Source organism: Caretta caretta, chromosome 3 (genome assembly GCF_965140235.1).
Source record: "Caretta caretta isolate rCarCar2 chromosome 3, rCarCar1.hap1, whole genome shotgun sequence".
In the NCBI taxonomy this organism is placed as follows: Eukaryota; Metazoa; Chordata; order Testudines; family Cheloniidae; genus Caretta; species Caretta caretta.
The window spans coordinates 110,413,387-110,438,691 of NC_134208.1; the positions used below are offsets into that span (position 1 = coordinate 110,413,387).

Genomic DNA, 25,305 nt, shown 5'->3' on the forward strand with positions numbered 1-25,305 from the left:
CTGGCACCATCAGAAGATGATCCAGCTAATTCTAAAAATCTATATACTTTAAAAATTGTACACTTTCAGGTATTGTAAGAAAAATGGGCAGAAAAATACCCCATCTTATTAATATGTACTCAACATAAAAGCTAAATATGGAAACAATTATAAATTGCAAAAATGCTGGAAAGCTACAAACCAACACAACTAAGCCAGGGGAATCTGTCCCTTAATATTCATTTTCTATTGTGTTGTCCAATTTACTGTTAAGAGACAGGTTATAGGACTTCTGCCAATTTCCAAAAGAGACTATTCCACAAAATAATGTAACCAATTGTCAGGAAGGTTTAGAGTGAATATCTGGAAAACGTTTCTTTTTTAATTGCATACTGCTACTCATAGTTATACTCGGGTGTAAATGTTTATCCTTCAAATGTGTGCTCTTCGAACAATTGTTACTTCCTATCCTGTCCTTACCCCTTCTCCCTCTGTCACCTCTAATTTAATCTATGCTTATAATTAACATGCAAAAAAACTACATTAAAAGAACATTATTAGGGTTGCAAAGTCAAGCACTCAAAAATTAGGAAATGCCAGAATTAAGGTTACCTGTGCCACATCTAATTCCCCCTTCCCTCTGTTATGTGGGGTTGGGCCAGATGGCTACAGGAGAGTGATAGAAGGCAGATATATTCGCCCTAGGTTAAGTAGATCCTTTTTCCCTGGGTAAGATAACAGGAATAGTTCCAGAACAATCAGGAACTTTCTGGAAACAATTAAGGCAGTCAGGCTGATTAGAACACCTGCAGCCAATCAAGAAGCTGCTAGACTCAATTAAGGCAGGCTAATCAGGGCGCCTGGGTTTAACAAGGAGCTCACTTCAGTTTGTGGTGTTCAATTAATGAGCAGCTATTCAATATTTTGTTCAGTGTGTGGCCCCAGTTGTTGTTTACTGTACCCTATTGAAACCCTGCTCTGAAGACTAAATTATTAATAATCCTCATGGGTTTTTCTCCGGCATCCATTAGCATGTGAGTGCTTCACACATATTAAGTTTATTTTCACTATGTCCCTGTGAGATGCGGGGTGTGTGTGAGATATTATCCCCATTTCATAGATGGGAAAACTCAGATATTAGGTCAAAAGTTTGGGGTTCCCAACTTGAGACCCGTAGTACCTGATTTTTCATAGTACTTATAGCACTTTATACATTCAAAGCCCAACTCCCATAAACTTCAGTTGCAGCTGTAAGTGCTCAACACTCATGGTTTGGAGCCCCCTATCTCACGTGGTCTGTCTCCCCTGCAGCTTGCTGCTCCTGTTGTTGCATGTGGTTCCCCTCTTCTCTGCAGCTCCTCCCTCCCCATTTTATGTGGGGACTTGCTTGTTACCTGACCCCTATGCCCCTTTGCTGTTTGCTATATAATTCTCCTGCCCTGCCTGGTCTTTCCTGCTTTTTGCTGTTTGTTTGCCTACCTCCCCTGTTGTGCCAGTTTCCCTCTTTGCTTTCTCTTTGCCTGGCCCTCCTGGGCCCACGTTGTTGTTTAACTGCCTTCCTTAGCCCACCCAAGCCACACTTTTTGTTGTTTGTCCCCTACCCAGACCCCTTCCACTTACTATTTTGTCTTCTGCCCTGCCTGGCCCTGTTTGCCCCATGCACTTGTGCACTTTCTGCTCTTGTGGTCCACCTCCTGTTTCATTTGATCCCCCATTACTGGTGCCCCTCACCTGAAGGAGCTGGTGCTTCCCCACACACTGCCTATTATGCTCCAAGCCCTCCTTCCTTTATTTTGTTAACCCTTCCTGTTTTGTTTGTGGCCCCCCCCGCATCCTATGTAAGCTAGTGGGGAGGAGCGGTCAGCCTCCGTTTTCCCTACCCCCCACGCTTCCCTTGATCATTTCTTTCCATCCCCTGGTTGGCTGTTCCCATCATCTGACTTTGAAGGTGGACTCTGAGCAGGCTATATGCAAGTCCTTCTCTCTAGCAGCTTTGCCTTGTGTGGGGTGGGGGGCTGAGGGATGGGGACCCCTAACCATTGTTGTTGCCCCACCTAGGTTTTCTCCCCTAACTGCCCCTGTGGCAACCACCACTAGCACCGCTGCTGATAGCAGCAGGCAGAAGAAGGGACAGTACTGCCAAAACTACCGTTGCCATTAAGGGGGCCCCCATAGCTGTCGGAAAGGGCCATGGCAGGAAAAAGGGCAAGATCCCCGCCCAAAAAGCTCCTTCCGTGGCGGCAGCCACACCATCGGTTGCGGCTCCCTGTCCCCCTGCCATCCATCCACCAGCTCTAGGGGCATTGGCTCCTCAGCACCCAGGGCCTACACACAGGTGGCTGTGGTTCCGTCTGCTGTCCCAGTGCCATCTGCTGTGGTCCCTGCACCCTCTACTGCTGCCACTGCCTCCTCTTCCCCACCCTGACCAGGAGGCATGGCTTCTTTTCTGCTGGCAAGTCCCCATTCAGTTGCTGGCGGCGGTGTGTGGGGAGTTTGGAACATCCTTCCTCGTTCCCAACTAGAATGCCCTGTTGGGCCCACTTCTCATCAGGGAAAGGCTCAGTGTTCCCCCTGCTGGGCTTTGGGGAATGTTTCGAGGGATGCTGGCCTTGCCTCCACTGGTGATCCTACCTGCCAAGTTCCCCCTCCTCCACCAGCACCAGCTGACGGTCTCACTTGGATGCCAGGGATGGTCCCATCATTGAACCCAGCCGAGTGGACAGACCCTGCTGCTGATAAAAGCCATCGGGGGTGTCTATGCAAGAGGAGGTTGCTGCAATGTCTGGGGCCTATCTCTGGGGAAGAACACCCCTTTCTCCGTTGCCCATCTTCACACCCCCTCTCTCCCCAAGTCCTGATCCCATTGCCCTTACTCCCTGGACCCAACGCCACTGGCCAGCCCCCAACACCATGGAGGACTGCGTACTGGTTACCAGGGGGAAAGCCTCAGCAAGTTGTGGGCCCAGCATCTCCCCCTCCTCGAACTAGACCGCCTCTAAAAGGCATCTAGGGTGACTGCCGATAGGGCTGCTTCTGCACGCCCTGAGAAAGTGCAGTGCGTGGAGCTGGCTGAGCAAGCTCTGGCAACAGTGGGGGTTGGTGCTGTCCCCCTCACAGAGTCCATTACGAAGGAGGCCTGAGGGAGCCCCCCATGCCTTTCTGCCATCTGTCCCCTCCTCGGGTGCCAAGGTGGAATGCTGATGTGGAGGGAACTCCTTATGTCAGGTGCAGGCCTTTGAGCGATCTTGCAACAGATCAAGGCCCTGGGTCTGAACCCTGTAGGCAGGGAAGGGGGATGGATTTTCACATGTATAGCAAAAGACACATCCCGGATGCAAAGGTAGTCATCTTGGCAAATTTCAAGTTCCTGCTCCAAAGCATGGGGGTGTTAGAGCTTCTACAAGAGAATGTTTCCAGAATTGTTTAACATGGATGATGCACATTTTCCCTAGTCTTGTTTTCAGAAATGGCAGAAATATTCAACCTGAGGCAGACACCTGTCATGGAAAAATTCAGCTCAAATGGTCAAAGTTTGGCTAAGTTATAAGTAACTGAAACCCCATATTCTTACAGTTGGAAGTAGTGGGCAGCTGTAATAGGTGGTGCTATCAGCTCTGCCTATAATAACGTTAGTACAAATACATAAAAATAGTAATCGTTGATAACACCCATATGCCCCAATCAGGTTCCTGGTCCAGTTGTTTTAAAGACTGAAAAAACATACACAAATATAGTCCCTCTCCTAAAGAGCTGTTTATATGCTAAAGTACTTTTCTGAATTGGAGTTATTAGAGAGGGACGGTTTAGATCCCTGTTTTGTAAGATTATTCCCTTGTGTATGCATCTTAAAATCACAGTGGCTTTTTAAATGTTTTCTGCCATACTTATCAGACATTAATTTTGTTTTGTGACTGAAAAGTCACGTGAAATCTTCTTTCTGCTGTTACTTTTAGGTCTCTTTCAGCATTACTGCTTTTTGGTTTTCTCTCTTCCAATCTAAGGTTTGTTTTAGCACACAACAAACGCTGGGCCCCTTACCTTTTTGACATTTTGCCAAATGCACTGCAGTGTCTTGGCAAGTCTGATAAATCTGTAATTATGTTGCCTGGGCCTGCTGTTGTCTACAATTTCACATGATTTGGGGATTCTCCAGGCCAGAGACATTGCAAAAAGGATTATGTGTGTCTGATTCAGGGAGATTATGGAATGTGCAGTGTATGGATCCTGCAAAAATAGAGGTCATAACGATCTGTTAAGTTGTCTTGTCTGTCCAAGGAAATACAATCCAAGATATCTGTAGTACTTTCTCCAGTTTAATTTTTGAGTGGCTCAAGAGAAGAAACGTCTTTCATTTCCTTGGTAGAGTATTCCTTAACCTAATTATTGTTACTTTTGCAGTAGAAGACATTTTTCAAAATTCATCTAGATTCTCCTTTGCTAAATTGCATTCCATTTACCCTGAAAGATGTAACCTGGCTCAGCAAGATAGCTAGAGCCTAGCAGATTGGTGGAATATCAGCATCAGTTTGGGGACAGAACATTTCTCGTATTGGCATAAATTGTATTTATCTGAACTGATCTAAACCTTTGAAAACATTCAGGTTCAGTGTTTGGGCCTGTTCTTATTTCTTCTACTACTTCTACCTACTTCTTACCAGAGCTCAGAATAGTGCTCTAATCTGATTTTTTTTTTTTGTAAAGTAATCTTGATATGCAAACATATCCTCATTTTTAATTTCAATATGTTGTGTGAGGATAAATGGCATTTGGCATAAAAGTAATATGAATCAATTAGTTTGCCTCTAAGTTAGGAGCTAGAAATGAAAGTAATAGTCTGCCCATTCAGTGTGATTTTATTATGTTTAATTTTGAACTGAAATATTCTTACCTAGTTAAGGGAAAAAAATCAAAAGAATAGACATTCAAAACTTACTCTTTAAAAATCCAGTTCAAGAGGATGAAGAAAGGAAGGATCTTTGTCTGTAGCATGCATGCATGAACCCAGGCGAGAAAAATGAGCGAGAATTAATAATATCTTTTATCATTTTCAGTGGGACCAGGCTCAGTATATTCGCAGGTGACCAGATAAATCATGGATTTTCTGTTGCAACATGTTTCTTACCTGCTTGTTAGATCTGAAGTTTGCTTCCATATTTTGTTTGCTTTTTTTTTCTTTTCAACATACTGTCAATAGTGTTTCTTATGTTCTGAGAGTACAGTGGCAGTATCTTTATCTTCTGTATTCCGCTCAGAATTATGCAGGTGCACCATGAGTCCAGAGATGGAGAATTTGAAAAGTGTCCGTTGGTCTGCGTGTGCGCCGTAGCTCACCTCATGTCTCTGTCCAAGGGGATGAAGGGCAGGGTGGACTGACTGCCTCTCCAGTTCCGTCTCACTGCTGCATAGTTTGGGTTGGAACCTTTAATGTCCACAGGTTCGGCTTTGCTCTACAAAATAAGAATAATCTAGTTTGTAAATAGTTTTAGCGGTTTTAATAGTTTAGTGTTCTTCTCAAAACCACATGATTCAGGAGAGAAATGAAGACTCCATTCCCTCAATGTTTGGCAGGCCTTCTTGGCCTTTACCTGCAGAGAACAAAACCAATTAAAAAAATCCCTGAGAGTATTCATCACTGTAGTGGAAAGAGTGACAGGCCACGGCATCTCTACCCAGAGAATCTCCAAATGGATCTTGGGTTTCATTCTACTCTATCAGCTATTGAACTTTCCCTCCCCTCTATCCCTCAATGGGGTAAGAGCTCATTCCACCAGAGTGCAAGCAACAACTATGGAAGCAACAACTATGGAATCTCTTCAGGAGGTCCCCCTCCTGGACATCTGTAAAGTAGCATGGCATGGACATGGCACTCCGTTTGTACGTTTTCAAGACACTATGCCCTGGGGCAGGACTCTTCTGCTGATGCCTCCTTTGGGGTGGTGATACTCCACTCAGCCCTAGCATCTATATTGGGGTGGCCAAACTTACTGATGCTCTAAGCCACATATGATGATCTTCAATAGTTCAAGAGCTGGGCGTGTCAGCCAGGCCTGGGGGCTTTAGCCCCACTCCTGCTGAAGCCCGCATCCCAGGAAATCTGCTTCCTCCAGGGTTGAAGCCCCAAGACCCTCTTCCCTGCAGGGCAGAAGCCCCTAGCCCGACTATCCTGCTTCAGGGCAGAAGCCCTGAGCTCCTGCCACCTCAGTCTGGTAGGTGAAGAATGGAGTGGTGGTGTAGGGGGCTCCGCAAACTGCATTTTGAGTGTAGAAGAGTTGCATGCGGCTTGCAAGCCTCGGTTTGGTCACCCCTGATCTGTATCCTCGCACCCTCTTCCTACTTAGGTACTGCTTGTCAGTGGAATACAATAGGGAACATCACTCAAAGAGGAAGGGGAGGTAACTGGAGGTTTTCTGAAATGTGTGATCCTTACCTGTATTCCACTACCTGCCTTCTTTCCTCTCCACTTTGGATCTGACCTGAATCACGGTACAGAAGGAACTGTGGAGAGGTGGTTGGTCCGCTCCACCCTTTATTCCCTCGGACTGAGGCATGAGGTGAGCCAGTGTGCATACGCGGACCAACCGACGCTATTTTCAACTTCTCCAGCTCCGGATGCATGGTGCGCATGCGTAACCCTCTGTGAAATACAGATAGGGATCACAAATCTTGTAGAACCTCCAGTTACAGTAAGTAACCTCCCTATTTCAGTTCTACAAATACTTTAACCTATATCTGTCATCTTTGTTTAATTAAACTTTGCACTATAGCTCAATGATGAATCTTCTTGCTCTTCACCTGTCTTCTGGAGACTTAATTGGTTATTTGATTGTTTTTATTTTTTAAAAAGCATCAGCATTAATGTTTAATTCTATTAATTGCTTTTTGGTAAGAAGACCAGAAGACCACAAAGGGCTTAAGTATATTTAACAGGGGACTTAAGCATGGGCTTATGTCCTTTTAAAGAGAATAAGACTTAAGCATATGCTTAAATGAATCACATGTACACGTACTTTGCTAAATTGGGGCCTGAAAAATGTATTCTGTTTGTGTTCCTGTATGTTGGGCCCTGTTGTCCTCCTTTCTATTAGTCCTTCAGATATACGAAAGAAGTTTTTTCACATCTTTATTTACAGAAATATTTTCAAGTTGTGGTCTAAACTTAGAAATTGGGAAGCTACAACAGATTTTATTTGTTGACGCAATCGTGTACGTTGTACAATGACCTTTTCACTTTCTGAACTGTTTCCCACATCAAGTTCCCATGTACTGGACTCATGATTTGGCACTGGGCATGATCAAGTTATCTTTGCTTTTTATTTGGTGCCTGTATTATTGAGGAGTGTAACTAAATTGCAAAGGTCATTAGCATAATCTCTTTGGGGAAAAAAATTAAATTAAAACATAATAAATAGTTTGTGTTCTAGTTACTTAATTTAACTACATTGATCTCTTCCCCTGATTTAACCTCCATGCCTGCAAGACTAAAGTTGACACATGGCCATAATTTTATATGGGAATGTCCCAATTTTGACTTAACTACTTAGCATCTTATAGGGTGCACAAACTGGACAATTTTGCAGGTTAAAAAATCCTCAACCTTTTCACAATATAATTTAGGCTATCTGGGAAAATATGGCTAAATGACTGGTTTTCAGGAGGCTGTGGATGACCTAATACTTTATTATAGTTCTTGCCAGCACTGCTTTAAACACTGGAACCTGTTGAGTCTCACCACACAGCTGGTGGAGAATTATACCTTCGCTTTTCCAGCACACGCCATTTCCCTGGTGCCCCCTAAGGTGCATCAGTATGAAGCTGACAGGGATCATGACTCTTTTATTCTGTTGCTGCTGCTCTTGCTAATGTTTCTGTAAGCGGAGGATTTTAACAGAGGCTGGATTTCTGCAGGCCGTTTTACCCCCCATGTTGACACATTCTTACTAAAATACTTTTATTACAAGCTATCCTCAATTCATTTAATGAGAAAGGAGAGCATGTTAAATTCTCTGCTACAAGAAATTCTGCTAAAAGTAACCAGGCACTACTTATTATAATGGCTTTTGTTTACAGATTTTATGATTGTGAGTTGATTTTGTTTATAAACTAAAATACATTACAAGTAAAACACAGAGTGCAAACAGTTGAGGTTGTAAAAACAAAATAAAATTGCACAGTCCCTGTAACAAAATAAACTAAGCAACAACCTAGAAAAAGGAAATTTCTTAATGAGAATTTGTGAACCCTCTTATTTCATCATAATTGAATTTGAAATATTTCTCTATTAGTAATAAATGGAAACTTAAGGATGTTTAATTGAAAAATACAGGAAGTCATTTGTTCTAATAAAACTGCACAGATTTGCAAGCTAGCAGCAGAAGCTTACGTATGTAAGTGGATTATCTGAGAGTTGTTAGTAGTATAAGACTACTTAACTTTCAGTGGGCCAGATCTTACTTTATATCCTATAAATTTCAGGGAGGAGGAACACTTAGCATAGCTCCGCACTGATCTAATGGTGCTACACCCTCCTTTACAAAATTCAACCCATTTGCACAACAGGTAATCCTAGATACACTGAAGGAAATTTGATTCTCTGTCTGTGACACTGACCCACATCCGCTCTGGTTGGTGAATGATGGTCAAGAGCATCTGGGCTTGCTGCTCACAGAGTGAGAGAGGGGGCTTCTTTCAAAGACTGCTGCCTACTTCCCTCCTCTAAACACGGAACAGTCTCACTGGTATGCATGAAACTGAAGCTTGAGGTAACTGACCTTGCAATTACTGACTTGTATCCAGTCACTCAGTTCTACGAAGGTAATTGAGAAACTAGTTGAAAGCTGTCTTAAGCTACATGTGTTCTCAGATAACCTGGTTACATGTCATATGGCTCAAAACAATATGAGTGGCACGTCTTCATATGATTAACTGGCAAACTTCCATCCTTGTTCTGCTCTGTTTCTCTGTAGCGCTTAATTCTGGCTACTGTGAGGTTCTGCTCAGAAATCTGGCAGGAGTAAACACAGTGTGTTGGTTCTGCTCCTAATTGATGAATAGTACCCAGGGTGTTTACGGTAGGCAGCAGCACCTTTGCTTATGGAGCTCTCTCATCTGGACAGTTCTTCAAAGCTTCGTTCTTTCCCTGTATTCTTCAACATCTATCTAAAAACCAGCAATGAGTGTTTTGAAATGCCGGAAAAAGATAGCTGGGTATCTGTTATTACTGTTGCAGCACCTGACTGAGATCAACTCCTGGATGAAAAATCGATGCCTAATCTCAGGCAAGATGGCAATGGTGCTTGTGCATAAAGGGAAACACTTTTTAAAAATCAGCCAATAAAACATCTCCTTCAAGAGAGCGTGTCTGAACCATCATTGTCCAAGTGGTTGTAGCCTAGAAAAAAATCCTCCTGAATTTTAGATATCCAGAGAGCAACAGCACTCAAAATGACCTCCAGCTTTCCAAGAGACTTTGGCCTATCTTGTCAGAGATAAAATGAGTCTCAGTAATCTATGCACTTATGACCTCCAGGCTTGACCAACATGCTGTACCTTAAAATGCAGCTAGTGACTGTAAAGTAAACGCCACCTGGTGAAGAGTGCAGCCAGCAACTTGTCTGCTGAACAGCACACTTCATTCAGAGCACATCCTTCAGCGCTTCTGTCACACTCACTGGCCCGTTGAGTATCCGATCAAGTTTAGAAGCCATGGGGTGAAATTCTGGGGAGAGCTACAAGGAGGCACAGCATCAAACTTGCAGCCTGAGGGAGTGGGAGTAAGGTGGCTTTGACATGAAATTATTATAGTACAGTTAAGATGAAAAAAGATTTATCTGAGCATAAGCTTTCGTGAGCTACAGCTCACTTCATCGGATGCATCTGATGAAGTGAGCTGTAGCTCACGAAAGCTTATGCTCAGATAAATTGGTTAGTCTCTAAGGTGCCAGAAGTACTCCTTTTCTTTCTACTAATTTTGGTCTGTTAAGTAGCTTTCAAATGATAGTGTCCCTTAAAACTTCTCATCTGATTCTGTTATTTGGTGAGTAACCAGTTTTCATTATATAACCTGTTAAATTTGTTTCTTCTGGACTCCTCTGCCGCCTTTCATTTTCTCTTACTTCCTGGCTGATGGCCTGATGTGTTTGCACTTGCCACTGGCTTCAGGTCCTGGTCTAATTTGTCTGATTGTCACTTTAATAGTGTTTAGTACCTCAGTTTTGATCAGATCTCTTCAGTGATAAAATGGCTGTTTTATGGGATATCATTAGGCCTCCATTGCTTTGCCCTTGTGTAGTTACTTTCACCTGTGAAAAGTGAATATAAAATACACCAGTTCCGAATGGCAACATTTTATTCTCACTTTGCAGCAGTGTAAATGGTAAGTGGTGGAAAATCTTGCCAATTTTTTTTTAACAGTCCTGATCTGAAGTCCATTGAAGTAATTGGGAGACAGTTATTCTATTGATTTCCTGGGGCTTTGTATCTGGCCATTAACACATTGCTATAAAAATAACACTTATGTAGTTCCCTTCCTACAAGGGTCCAAAGTGCTTAGCAAAATTTACAAAATAGTGAATTATATTTGAAACTGGGCTCTATGACTCTCTATTTTGGGGGGAAAAAAGGAAAAATAATTCCCAAGGCATATTGGATGGCAACCTAACAAAGTACTAAGATACCTTTATTATTTTATCATCTGACCCTAGTTCTCATCCCAGTACCGTGCATTGTTTTCTCTGGAAGCTTTCTACAAATCTACAAAACAGTTTTTTAAATATTGCTTTATCTATCTGTTTATTTTGAGGATAATGAAAGCTGTAGTAAAGGAGAAATGAGTAGTTTAAATTTCAGAAATAATCTAAAGCTCTTTTGATGGCTGTTTAAACTGGCAGAAGAAAGTGTTGCTCTGATGCCAGTGAAATAAAACCATTCTCTTGAAAAAGCGGATCGAAACTTTTTCAAGCAGTACAGTATGTGGAAAGTTACTTGTAGATGGAAAAATATCATGACCTGCACAACAAAATGTCTCAGAGCAGGAAATAATCAGGTTTTTCTTCGTATACTTAAAATGAGAAATAAAACATCCAAGTAGGGAAAAAAATCAGATGGTATATGTCCAGAACCTCCTAAATGTAATACAGCATAATGAAGATCTTTTTATCCTCTCCAACAAAACTGTTACAGTCCCACAGCAGAGACAGAAAAGTTGCTTGTGGGCTATTTATCAAAATGCATGTCAGGATATTTGATATTGGTATTTTCAGGCTCTGCACATTTTATAGATCTCTGTGAATCTTTATATGTGTTTGTTAGCCACTAATATGAAGAGGAATGCAATTCTGGGGTGATGCACACATAGCTCGAGCCTATAACCGTGGACACAAAATAGAATACTTGTTCTTCTTTCTGTAAGACAATTGGCAAGATTGTAGGAAACTTTTATCAGTGCATCAAACTAACGACAACGGATTCCTGAGGGAAAGAAATCCTTGGACTTCTGGAATATTAACTTCCCTACCCTCTTCCTTTCCCCATGGCCACAAATCTGGCACCTTTGGTTCTGCTATTTAGCAACTGGGCAGGGGTAGACTCTGTAGTAGCCCCCTAGCCCAACCATTTACACACACATTAGCAGGTACTTGCTTTTATACGGGGGGGGGGGGCGGGGGGGGCCCTGGGGTTTCCTCCAATTAGTCAAGCTTCCATTGGCCCCTCATGGTCAAGTATTTTGTAATCAACAGGAGCAGTGACTCGTGCACCTTAATTGCCATGACCCCATCACCTATCCCTTGATCCAATCCTAAATTAAGTTGGCTTGTATGGTGGTATTCGTGGTAAAAGTAATTTGTGATGGCCGAGCTGCTCCCATGGCACACCACATTGTGTGGGAGTATCCAAGAAATTCCACCTTCTCCTTTCTCCCATTCTGCCATCCCAGGCCAAGTTTAAAGGTTGAGGTTGAACTGTACGACATATACATCACCTGAAAAGCATATGCGAATAGTGTGAATATGTGGTGGTCTTACCATGCTTGGAAGGGTATAGTTACACTTATTAAATACTGATATGTAATGTTCCTGCTCATAAACTCTAATTTGTGCACATTATCTCATCATTACTCTGTTTGGAATTATAGTATGTCAATTGCATTGCTCTCTCTATCCTAGACTTGTGTGTATATATACGCTCTGTACACACTTTTTATAAAATCGATTGTGACAGTAATTGACTGGTAACCCTTCTGCCAGAAAAGTTTATTGCATTAATTTAATGTCAGAAATGTTGGATGGTTGCTACTTTAAAAAATAAAAATAAAAAAAATAACGTTGAGTTGTGTCAGTTACATGAGCATCCTTACTATTTTTTTTCAGATGGTTTTAGTTAAAACTGGGGACTGCACTTTGATTGCAATTATGCTGATGTGAACGAGATCACAATGTGGTTCAGTGTCTGAAATAGCTTAACTTTGATTCTATAAATTCTTTTAATAGTATCAGACTTTTCTGGCAGCTGTTGCTCTAACTAAGGTTTTAAGTTTTGAAACCAAAAAGTAGCTTTGAAACAATAAACATTATTAAAAAAAAATTGGCTGCTTCGGGTCACATGTAAATAATCCCGTTTTGCAATTGTGTTGATGTTACAAAGCGTGAGTTCTGCTTTTTCTGCTTTAATGTATTAGTAGAACTCGGCAATTCTTGTCTCTTTTTATAAACCTGTCATTGGGGAAAGAGGAGCCAGGACAGTGAATGTGGTAATAGCACAACTACTTGACATAACTGTGTAAATTGACCGGTTTTGCTTTCTGAAAAAGAGTGGCATGTAGTTAAGGGGATGGTGTAGTGAAATTCTGAAATGTTATGGACATTAGACACCTTTTGGAATTATTTTGTTCTCCAATCTGGCACTCATCTGCATATCACACAGCCATTAGATGAATGTAACACACTAATCTGGCTCTACTGGCTGCCTGTGTTTTTTCCAGTCCCATTTCCATAGAATCTGTGATTGGATCCATGGATAATGAGACTAAAGGGAAGTATAGGAAAGGATTGATATTACAATTTTGTTGCCTAACTTACACCAATTATGTACCCATTTCAGTAGAAATGGTTACTGGGATTCTGTTCCTGTACTTTTTTTCCATGAAAATGAATACATGGCTGGGGGAAAAAAGTGAACAGTTTCAAAATATTAATGGAAATCCCAATTTCTGCATCTTCTAGTCAACTAATCTGGACAGAAGTGGTGGTGTTCCTTCCTAAGGACTCAATTCAAAGCCCATTGAAGACAACAGAAAGATTCCCAGTGACTTCTGTGAGCTTTGGATCAGCCCCACAATGAAAAGCAACACCACCAAGAGAATTTAGCCAAGAATCTTGCTGTTGAGAATCTGTTTGCCTCTCTCCTTTTAATGTGTTCATAGTCTTAGTTCTGCCTTAGGTGTAGCTAGAACAGAACATTTCTTCTCAAAGAAATCTCCAAAAGTATAGCACATGGGTTTTTTTTCCCTGGGGTGTTGAAGCACCTACATTAAAGTTAGTACGAGCTGGGGGTGCTCAGAGAGTGTCGATATTAGGCTGTAGATGTACAGTGAAGGAGAAAGCAAAAAGGTAAGGAAAGAATTTTCATCTGTAGAGGATGGCCACAACTCACAGTTGTGGGACTCTTCTTTTTTCCTTTTTTACAATAACCGTGAATTGAAAATATGATGCAAAATTAAAATTTCTCTAATTTTAAAGAGGCTTCTGTTGCTGAAATAAAACTCTCATTTTGTTCCCATATTATTTTTTTTCTGTAGAGTGGGAAGCCACCAATTAAGGATATGTTCACAGAGCTCAAGGATGGAAGGAAGCTTTTGGATCTTCTAGAAGGGCTCACAGGAAATCCACTGGTAAGAAAAGTATTAATTAGTGATTGTGAAGGATGGTAACCACCTGACCTGTGCTTCCTAAATACAAACATCCCACTGTGTAGTGCATGTAACTTTGGGCTTGATCTAAAGCCCATTGAAGTTGCAAGGCATCACAAGACGGAGAGTCTTTCATGCTTTGATACCTGTTTGTGGCAGTCCACGATAAGCTTTATGGCGCTGATCCTGCAATTGGATCCTCGCACCAATAGGGCAATAGGGCTCCACGCAGGCCTGCTGCACGAATCAGATTGTGGTAGCACAGGGGAAATGTAGTGGCTGGTGTTGTCAAGTATTGCTTTGAATTTTAAATTCTCTTTGCCCCTACCCAAAGTAGGGCATGAAAAAAGAGGAAGTGCAGCCTCTCCCCAGTGCTCAAGGCCTCAGTTGTCTTATGGGTGTCAAAACAACAAATTGCCTCTTGTTCCTTTCCAGGAGCCAATAATCCCAGCTGCTCTGTCGAACTGCCAAAAACTTCACCTTCCCCCCCCCCACTTGGGAACTTCCACAAGGCAGTTATGTTACCACTACAAAATTCCGCAGCACATTGAAAATTTAAAACTTACGGAGTTTTGTATAAATTTGAAACATTCTGAAACTGAGGTTTGTTTCAATATATAAGGAGTATTGTATTAAGTGTTACTCTTTTTTTCATAGTTCAGTAAAGATTCTTTAATCTGCAGTTTTCCTTATTTTTCTGTTTTTCTTTATAAAAATAACACGATAAAATGACAAATTTCCCGTTTTTCTGTTTGTTTTCAACTGTCAAGTGTTTTGACACGAACAAAATGTAACTTTGTATTTTTATTTTTAGCCCAAAGAACGTGGTTCCACAAGAGTACATGCCCTAAATAATGTCAACAGAGTACTGCAAGTTTTACATCAGAACAGTGTAAGCTTATATTGTAACTTAAAATATTTTTTGTGGTAATTTTGGTTTAATAAGTCTTCTCAGATAAGACTTGGAATTGCAGATCATAAACCAGTTTCACACAGCAAATAAAAATGCCACCAGACAATGAAAACTATTCACAATTCATGTGGTCAGTATTTTCAACTGTCTAATATTTTTGTGAAATAATTAAATGCAAGCAAGATGTTACGAAAATGGCATAGTTTTGGATGAGATTTTGATGAAGAGGAACTGAATGGTTATAGGCATTTGTTCTCTGTGTGGGTTAAACCGTTTTACGTTTTCATCTCTCATTATTTGCCGATTATAAGTCATTATCACTTCTAGTCGGTGTATGTTATTGAATCAATATTATTTAATCTGGTTTCTTAGATGCACTCATGATAGTAGTGTTTGAGCACTACTTCACCAAACCTTTGGTATGTAAACTATATATGGCACATATGGCTTCTTTAGAAATCTCTATGATTCAGCCAGTAGAAGTGTTCTGAAGAGTCGTTTGATCAATCCTCAATTGGTCTAATGGCAACAGGCCTTAGAAATAACACATGATAGATATTATTTAAAATTAAAAATACAATATATTGAATTTTATGCACGTGCTTGAATGTTAGTGGGATTGGAGACTTTGATTGTTAATTCTCTGGAGCAGGGAGTATGTTTCTATAATTTGTGCCGTCCCTAGCACAGTACGGCTCTGCTCTTTCCATTGCTGTAATACATACAATAATATTAGAGAACATTTGTTAAAATATTTGTTGCAAAAATTCTTAACTCAACAAACCGAAGCTGTCCACACAGTTTCAGCTTGGAAGTAGTTGACCTTACGCTAAACTGATGGTCGCAGTGCAGGAATCTAGATGGATAAATAGGAGGCTTCTCAGATGAAGATACAGCAGGAATCTCAAGGACATGACAGTTTTTGAATCTCTATATATCCCTTTAGGGCAGAGATTCTCGTGTTTGGGGGGTGTCAAACTTTTGGGGGAGGGAGGGGAGCACGGCAAGCCTTCCAGTACATCAGTACTTACAGTAAAAGGGGTAGGGGAGGGCAAGTGCCAAGTCACAACTCCACTCATGACGGAGGGACGTGCAGGCCAAATTTGAGTGAGTGGCATTGTGACCTTATGCATGGGTTTGCAGTACCATTCGCTCAAATTTGGCCTGGAGGGTCAAATTTTAGTGGCATTGTGACCCCGTGCACCAGGTTGCAATGCCACTCACTCAGATTTTTTGGGGTGGGGCTTCAAGTTTACAAAACCCCAAAAACCTTCTAAGTGGGGCTTGATTTGAAAAAGCTTGAGAATCCCTGCTTTAAGATCTGAGCCAAAGTGCCCATAGGACTACATGAGTTTTGGTTCAGGTCTTTAATGAGTTGTCCCAGGCTTCTAAATCTTCAGTAGCTGATCAAAAATGAACAGTACAGTTTTAAGGAAAACAAGATTTTTTTTAAAATGTTTGACAACTGTTTGCATTATATTGTAATCTTCTAGTGAAGCAATTGTATTTTTTTTCTTCACAGAAGAGTTTCATGATAAACATATGTTTTTTCTAATCAGAATTGCTGTTTTGCATGTGGCAGGACTGAAATAATTCAGGAATAACAGTCAGCTTCAGACTACAGCATGTCTGAGTTTATTGTAATTGGGTTCCAGTGTATTTGTATACTGCTGATCAAATGATGATTTGAAACTGGTGTATATTACTGAGCAACTTTCCCCTTTTGTATTGCTGGACTAAAATCCTATTACTAGGAAGTGACTTGACGCAGGCAAGGATTTATTCTTCTCTGACATACTGTGCACACACTTATTTGCTTTTCTAAGGATAAGTAATGAGTCTTTCTAGTCTGAAATTAATTTAGTTTATTTTATGAAAATAGTAAATGGGATTGAGTTAAACTACTGATTTTATTGGTTCTTCCTTGACTTGCCAAGATCTGTCGTTTTGGAAATGTGCAGATAGCCTTAGTCAGCTGACGCTGTGAGGAATCTTCACATGATTTGCACCAGGTGTTCAGAAATATTAAGAGTTTTTTTTAAGATAAAGGAGGAAGAAGTGCCATTGAATATGGTTACTTCCCTCTTACCTGGGAGCTTAGGGGCTATAAAATATCAATAACTTTTGAAAGAATTAGTATTGAGTATTTAAAAAAAAAATTCTAAGGAACAGGTGAGTACTAGATGTCAAAATTTACAGTGATTGCTGTGACTTCAGTTCACTCATGTGAGCAGAATAGTTTAGAATATGATGATAGAAAAAGCTATTTGAAGATCAGAACATGCAATGGTTTTCATAAAGTATAGTTACAGGGTTGGATGTAGGATTTAGTACAGATACAGAGAGGATATTGAAAGAGTTGTCTATAATCACACAGGTTCCAAAACCATAAGCATTTCTGTTACGTGTTCTCAGAACCTTTCCTTCTCCACTCAGATTAAATCACACCTTTTACAAAATAATTTTCAGCAGGCGGCACTTGGAGTCCTTCCATTATAATGTGTTCCCCTCTTTGCATCCTAGTTTTCTTTCCAGTGTTATGGTTAAATTATCTGCATTGGTGACTATTTTTTCTCTCTCTCCCTCCCTTCCCATCCCATTGCCTTCCTCACTGTCTCTCCAAAAACATAAGTTTCTGCTGCTTTAAAATGTGTGTCTTCCTGAAAAGTGACTCTGGGGTTCCATGTCTGTCCCAGTGATTCCATGTCAGTTTCATTCTTCTAACAAACAGAAAGATTGGTTGAAAAGGTGACACTCGGCACTAATTCAGTGGAGTTACACAGGCAGACTGAAGAATCTGTATTATTGGTGATTATTCAGAGATTGCAAGGGCAGAAGGGACTATTCTGATAATTTTGTCTGACCTCCTGTGTAACACAGGCCATAGAGCATCTCCAAAATAATTCACAGAACATATCTTTTAGGAAAACATCCATTCTTGATTTAAAAATTGCCAGAGATGGAGAATCTATCATGGCCCTTAGTAAATTGTTCCAGTGATTAATTACCCCCACCTTTAAAAATGTACACCTTATTTCCATCCTGTCTAGATTCAGCTTCCAGCCATTGGATTGGGTTATACCTTTCTCTGATAGATTGAAGAGTCCATTATCAAATTTGTTTCCCAAATAGGTAGTTATACACTGTAATCAAATCACCCCTTTAACCTTCTCTTTATTAAGATAAATAGATTGAGCTCCTTGAGTCTGTCACTGTAAATCATGTTTTCTAATCCTTTAATCATTGGCATAAATTATATTACCCTCCAGCACGTCACTTAACTTGAAGTCCTGTCCCACATGTTCACACAGCTTTTTCTTCCCTACACATTATAGATAGGAGCATAAGGAGCTCGTCATGTTCCCTTGTGTGATTTATAGCAGACACCAACTAGTAATAGAAGATTAGGGTTGGAAGAGACCTTAGGAGGTCATCTAGAACAACCCCCTGCTCAAAGCAGGACCAACACCACCTAAATCATCTCACCCAGGGCTTTTTCAAGCTAGGCCTTAAAAACTTCTAAGGATGGAGATTCTACCACCTCTCTAGATAACCCATTCCAGTGCTTCACCACCCTCCTAGTGAAATAGTGTTTCCTAGTATCAACCTAGACCTCCCCCGCTGCAACTCGAGACCATTGCTCCTTGTTCTGTCATCTGCCACCACTGAGAACAGCCGAGCTCCATCCTCTTTGGAACCCCCCTTCAGGTAGTTGAAGGCTGCTAGCAAATCCCTCACCACTCTTCTCTTCTGCAGACTAAACAAGCTCAGTTCCCTCAGCCTCACCTCGTAAGTTATGTGCCCCAGCCCCCTGACCATTTTCGTTGCTCTCCGCTGGACTCTCTCCAATTTGTCTACATCCTTTCTGTAGAGGGGTGGGGCCCAAAACTGGACACTGTACTCCGTGTGCGGCCTCACCAGTGCCGAATAGAGGGGAATAATCACTTCCCTTGATCTGCTGGCAATGCTCCTACTAATACAGCCCAGTATGCCGTTGGCCTTCTTGGCAATGAGGGCACACTGCTGACTCATATCCAGCTTCTTATCCACTGTAATCCCCAGGTCCTTTTCTGCAGAACTGCCACTTAGCCAGTCGGTCCCCAGCCTGTAGCGGTGCATGGGATTCTTCCATCCTGAGTGCAGGACTCTGCACTTGTCCTTGTTGAACCTCATCAGATTTCTTTTGGCCCAATCCTCCAATTTATCTAGGTCACTCTGTACCCTATCCCTACCCTCCAGCGTATCTCCCTCTTCTCTCCCCACCTCCCCCAGCTTAGTGTCATCTGTGAACTTGCTGGAGGTGCAATGCATCCCATCATCCAGATCGTTAATAAAGATGTTGAACAAAATATGCTTTATCAGATGAGATAGCAGGAAAGAGATTCACTGTTGTATCAGAGTAACTGTGTAAGGCAGAGTGGAATTTGCTTTCCTTCTCTGTTCACATTCATTCTGTGAGCTTAATGACCCCTATTCTGCGTAGAGGAAGAAATTGCTGCTGCACCTGACACACATGTATATGTGCTTAATGAAGTGCCTCAACCCAGGCGTAATCTAAGTTCTTCCACTGAGTGCTTGATACTGCAGTGGAGGTGGTGTTGCCTTTGGGCATAGCACCATGGTCACCTTAATTGCCTTTCTTCTATAGCCTCTAGATTTGCTGCTGTAAGGTATGCTATCCCATTGTCCATTTTGGATTTGGAGAGCTCATAACCCAAAAAGAGAATTTCCAGTCTCTAGTTCTGGCTTCCCTACATTAAATTTATCAGTTCAGATTTCTTCCCATTAAGACATCTTATGGACATTGTTTATGGACTGCTTAACTTTAAAAGATAACGCTACCTTGGCATTACACACAGCTTTCTAGGCAGTTTGCTCTTTTCATTGGTCCGCCCCTTTTATTCAACTCTCTGAGGAAAAACTGTGGAATCTGACTCTCGTTTGTACTCTCTTGTGAAAAAAGGAGTAAGAACTGAGTTTGTTTCAAAAACTTTACATTTCACAGTGTAAAATAGAAATGAAGAAGAGTTCAAAAGCTTCCATAAGTGATGAGGTCAAGTTAAAACAAGAGGGGAAGTGTCAAGAAAAAAGCAGAGATCATGAGTGATTAAGGAAATTTAAAAAGGAAGATAAAACCAATGTCATCTTGCCCCTTGCAGCCCCTCCTGAAAAATTAAATATAATTTTTGTTGAAGTAAGCCCTAATTAAACTTCTTCAGTTAAAATGAATGCAAACTGATTCTCCCCTGGACATTGTGTTACCACATACAAAGCTTGTCATGTGTGGCTCCTGTGTCAATCTGAAAACTAAAGTTGTTTGTAATTATGACACTTCCATGGCTCTATAATGCCCTATAGTATTAAGGATTACCTCTTACCTTGCAAAACAGACGAATTACTGCATTTTGCCTGTGTATTGGTTGATTTTGGTACCCCCCTATATTGCTGGTTGGGATTGAACCCTTACTCTGTTGCCTATGTATTTTGCTTCTGATTGCCTTCATGACAAATTCAGATAAGATTTCTGAAGAGAGCAGCTCTGCTTGGCAATTTCCACAAAATTAAATGTATCTGTTCATTTGCTAACGGCTGGTTGGTAGATAAGAAAATGGGAGGACACTCAAATCCTTGGTGAGAAATGTTAATTTAATGTCTCCTCCAGGTGGAATTGGTGAATATAGGAGGGACTGACATTGTTGATGGAAATCCCAAACTGACGCTGGGATTACTGTGGAGCATCATCTTGCACTGGCAGGTGAGGAAGCTTTGGGGAGGTGGGTCTCTTTCCAGGAATTTCCACGTTGATCTTTTTAAATTCTTACAAACCTTTCTTTGTCCTCTAGCGTGGAAAATATCACGTTTCTTCTGAGTTTGTAATTAGTGTAGATCAGAGTTTAGTTTCTGACCTCTTCTGTTGGCTGAATCCCACAGCGCACTTTCTAATTACGTGTCCAGTTGTACTCAGTCAATTGGTTCTGTTCTTAGTGTTGTTACCACACAGAAACATTTTAAATGGAGACAATAGCGTTACATTTTTATTCAAGCTTTCTGTACAGATCTACTTGCAAGGTATTTTTAAAGTGTTGTAGCAGAATGGCCTGGATACTGTAATTGTGGCCTGGTTTTAGTGTCTCACCAAAGTACCTCCCCGATTTTAATGCAGTTACTCATGATTTACACAAGCATGAGTGAGAGGAGAATTGGATGCTTTGGGAGGGACTTTGGTCTCTGCTTAGGCATCATATAAAAGCAGCGAATGGCGTGTAAGAGGCTCAGGAGAATTCCCCATGTGGAATCGTCCCCCTACAAGGCCCACTATAGGGGAACATGCTAGGGGTAGAACCAAGGACAGGAGGAGACAGAGCCATAGCGTATGCCGTGCAAGCCTGGGCAGCACTGGGGATGCTGTTGTAACGTAGAGCAGTCGTAGACTGTTACACTAGGGTCCCATTCTGCACACACAGCAGCCCTTGATCAGGAGGGTGCAAAGTGTCTTAAAGGCTCCCTTCCTCAGCTGCACTGTCTGCAGCTAACCTATTGTGTTTAGTGAAAACAGTGTCTTGAACTCCGATACCAGTTGGTGCAACAACTCAGCTTAAATGCTGGTTTGGCAGATCAACAGTTAACTTGTGTAAAATTGTAGTTGTGACTGATTATTTGCTTTCTGCAGGTGAAAGATGTCATGAAGGACATCATGTCAAACTTGCAGCAGACAAACAGTGAGAAAATCCTGCTGAGCTGGGTTCGGCAATCCACAAGGCCTTACAGTCAGGTCAATGTTCTGAACTTTACCACAAGCTGGACTGATGGACTTGCCTTTAATGCTGTGATCCACAGACACAAGTAAGTGACATATTAGATGATTAGACAGCTACACCAATAAGCAGCTTTTGCTTCTTCATCTTGGAGTGTTCAACAGCTTTTAACAACAAGGAATCCTGTGGCATCTTAAAGACTGAAGGTCTTTAGAGACTGTGCCGTTAGTCTTTAAGGCGCCACCAGACTCCTTGTTGTTTTTTGGGGATACAGACTAACACGGCTACCCCCTGATACTTGACAACAGCTTTTAGACTGTTTAAATGATTCACTGGTGATGGGTTTTTTAGTTTTGGGGATTTATTTTTTTGTTTTGGTGTGGTTATGTTAACAATGGAGGGAAATTGGCCAATCCAGCACTTACTTACTTGCAGAGGGCAAAGCCAGGGCTACACTGTAACTCCTGCTGTTCCTTTGCTCACTTTTCAATTACCAAAAAATAAAAGTACTTGAGTGTTTTAAATCGCAAATGACATACGTTAACTAGAAAGCAAGCTGAATACATCTTTACAGAGAGGATATCTTGGCTGTTAGACCATCTTACTCCTTTCCCCCAAACTGAAAACACTTGGAAAAAAGGCTCCAGTCCAGCTTGTTTTTTGTAGCATCTCTAGTGAGTAGATAAAGGAACACTTTGAAACAAATCAACAAGTAATACAGGCACCATGGCTCCCTCTTAGTTTTGAGTAAGTGTGATTTGAGAGACAAAGTAATTATTCTCACACAGTTGGCATACATTACTTAACAGAAGAATCAAAGGATAATACAATTCTTTGTTTCTATCCTGTGGTGTTTTACTCTCCCTTGGCCCTTCTTCTGAGAGGTATTGTTTAAGCTGCTCTGGGCAAAGATCATGTATTCTTTGTCTTGGGAGGTGTGTTAGGTAGTCTGTAGACATAATCATTCCTAATTTTTTAAAAAAGTATGACTTTCATCAGATATTTCTGCTTTTGGTCAGTCCAGTGTAATTTTAAATTTCACAAATGTTTCAGGATCCATCATTTCACAGAATGAGCTATTCCACAGTATAATTTTATAATTATTCATTTAAAATGTATAGTTATAGCCCCTAGGAGCCAACCAGATCACAGCTCCACTGTGCCAGGTACTGTACAGTCATTGTCTAAATGTCGGTCCCTGCCTCGGTGATCTTCTAATCCAAAACGCAAGGCATAACGTTTGGATGGGATGTGATGTGATGAACAAACAGTTTGGGATGGGGTTCAGGGGAGACAGGGTAGCAAAAAATAATAGGAGGTGTGAAATTATTATCAGCAAAAATTGCAACTTCCTAGCTGCCTAATGGATTTTTTTTTAATGTCACCTAAATATTCCTTCTCTTTACTTTATTCCTTTACTCATAGGGGTATCATTTTGTAAATCCTTTTCTAACCCTCCTTCTAGTGTTTGTAGTCAATTATTAAAATCCTATTAGTTGCAATTTATCCTATTTATGTTAGATGTTAGAGCTTTTTAACCTTTTCCTACATGTCTGAACCTTTAACTCCCTATTCAGTCTTGTTCCCCAGCTAGTGGCGGATTTAGAGTTAGTGGGGCCCTGTGCTCAGCTTCATTTTTGGGGCCCTTCCTTGGGACCCAGCCAAGAAAAAGAACATTCTCTCATCTCCCCTTCCACCCCCCTTTTTCATTCTTTTTTTCTTCCTCCTCCTCCTCCTATGGGTAATAGGAAGTAAATGAAAATAAAGTGAGGTACTTTGATTGTTTTTGAAGTCTAACTTATTTTTCCACAGACCACTTGAAAATCTCTGAGTGTCTTGGTGGACCACTTAATTATCTTTCCAAATATTGTTTGTACTGTTAACTAACTCTTGTAAAGCGATTTGGATAAGAGCGGTTTATTAAAAAAATGTAAAAAAATGTGTAAAAAAAAAAAAAAAAGTTGGGACGTGGGGTCTGGCTAGGACTTATGGTGCGGGAGGGGGCTCAGGGCTGGGGTGCAGGAGCAGGCTGGGGGTTGGGGTGTGGGAGGGGGCTCAGGGCTGGGACAGAGGGTTGGGGTGTGGCGTGCTTACCTGAGGCAGCTCTTGTTTGGTGCGAGGGGTGCAGGTGGGGATTTGGGGATGTGTGTGCAGGAGTCAGGGAGGGCAGGGGACTGGGTGTGTGCAGGAGTCAGGGAGGGCAGGGGACTGGGTGTGTGCAGGAATCAGGGAGGGCAAGGGGATGGGATGGGGGGACGGGAGTCAAGGCTGGGTGTGTGTGAGGGGGTGCAGGAGTTGGGTGGACTGGGGGTGCAGAGTCTGGGAGGGAGTTAGGGTGCAGGAGCGGGCTGGGGGTTGGGGTGCAGGGTCTGTCCAGGAGTTAGGATACAGGATGGGGCTCAGGGTTGGTGCAGGAGGTTGGGGTGTGGAGCACTTACCTGGGGCAGCTCCCATTTGGTGCGAGGGGGGTGCAGGTAGGAATGTGGGGTATGCGTGCAGGAGCTCCCCTTTGGTGCTCAAGGTGTGGGGGAATGGGGGGGTATAGGAGTCAGAGAGGGCAGGAGACTGGGGGTGCGTGAGGGGATGCAGGAGTCAAGGCAGGGGGCTGGGGGCGTCCCCACAACTTGAGACCACAGACCCCGGCCCTGACTGGCTCATGGCAGGGGGGTGGAGGGTGTATATGTAGGGGGAGTGCAGCGGCCCCGCCTTTGCTCCTCCCTGTCCCGATTCCACTGCTTCCCCAAGGCCCTGCTTCTTCTCCACCTCCTCCCCCGAGAAGCTCTGGGAGGGACAGGAAGGGGCTGGAACGCGGCACGCTCAGGGGAGGAGACGGGAGGGGGGAGCTTGGCTGCTGGTCGGTTCAGAAGCCCCAGGAGCCGGCAGGACCAGGCTTCTGCCTCCGCAGCTGCCCGGCCCTGGGGCCCTGTCACTGGGGGGTGCTGTGCCAGGGCACCCTGTTTTTTACTGTAAATCTGCCTCTGTCCTCAGCTCTGTATTCATTTCAGTTGCATTTAAGCACCCACCCCATCCCTCCTCTACCAAGTTTTAGAAATCTTATGAAAAAATGGCAATTATTCACGATGTCTGTATTTTAAAAAAAATGGGAAATGATTATCCCTGTGATGTTTGCAGTTCAAATGCTGCAATGCCATGCTAATCATAGTGCTCTGGACTTGGAAGCAAAATGACTCGAAAGAAAAGGGAAACTGACTTTTTCTTCTACGTTGTCCAAACTGAGTGCAACACAAAAAGTAAATACTCTGCAGTAATGCTGAAAAATAAATATTTTAATAATAGATTTGTACATTTTTAAAATTGACTCTATCTCTTCAAATGTTGTTACAAAAATAGCAGTTATAGAGTGTATTATGTGGCATGGGATGAGAATATAACTACAGTCATATAGATATAAAGTTAGTGATTCAAATATGTTCAGAATTTTGTTGCACATACTAGAGTTTTCTGCTTGGGGTCTCGGTTACTCTTTTTTAAAATCTGTAATTGTATTGTAACACTATCTGATGTGTGTGAGGTGTTCCTCCCCCCGCCTCTCCCCCGGTTGATTTTGTTTTCCTTATTCTTTCAGACCTGAGCTCTTCAGTTGGGATAAAGTTACTAAGTTGACCCCAACTGAGAGACTAGAACATGCTTTCACCATAGCCAAAAGCCACTTGGGAATAGAAAAATTGTTAGATCCTGAAGGTAAAATGTGTTTGCTTGCTCTTGATTAGAAAATCATTTTTGAGATAAGTGTT

The 25,305-nt window shown here is 41.9% G+C and overlaps 1 protein-coding gene across 2 annotated transcripts in view; it reads left to right on the forward strand.

Moving 5' to 3' along the window:
* Window positions 1-25,305, forward strand: part of UTRN (utrophin) — a 577,632-nt gene that overhangs the window by 113,510 nt on the left and 438,817 nt on the right. For both annotated transcript variants that reach the window (XM_048844328.2, XM_048844327.2), the window contains 5 exons: window positions 13,772-13,864; window positions 14,697-14,774; window positions 20,458-20,550; window positions 21,466-21,638; window positions 25,137-25,252. In XM_048844328.2, coding sequence (XP_048700285.2) covers window positions 13,772-13,864; window positions 14,697-14,774; window positions 20,458-20,550; window positions 21,466-21,638; window positions 25,137-25,252 — 553 coding nt within the window. The remainder of the gene's footprint in view (window positions 1-13,771; window positions 13,865-14,696; window positions 14,775-20,457; window positions 20,551-21,465; window positions 21,639-25,136; window positions 25,253-25,305) is intronic.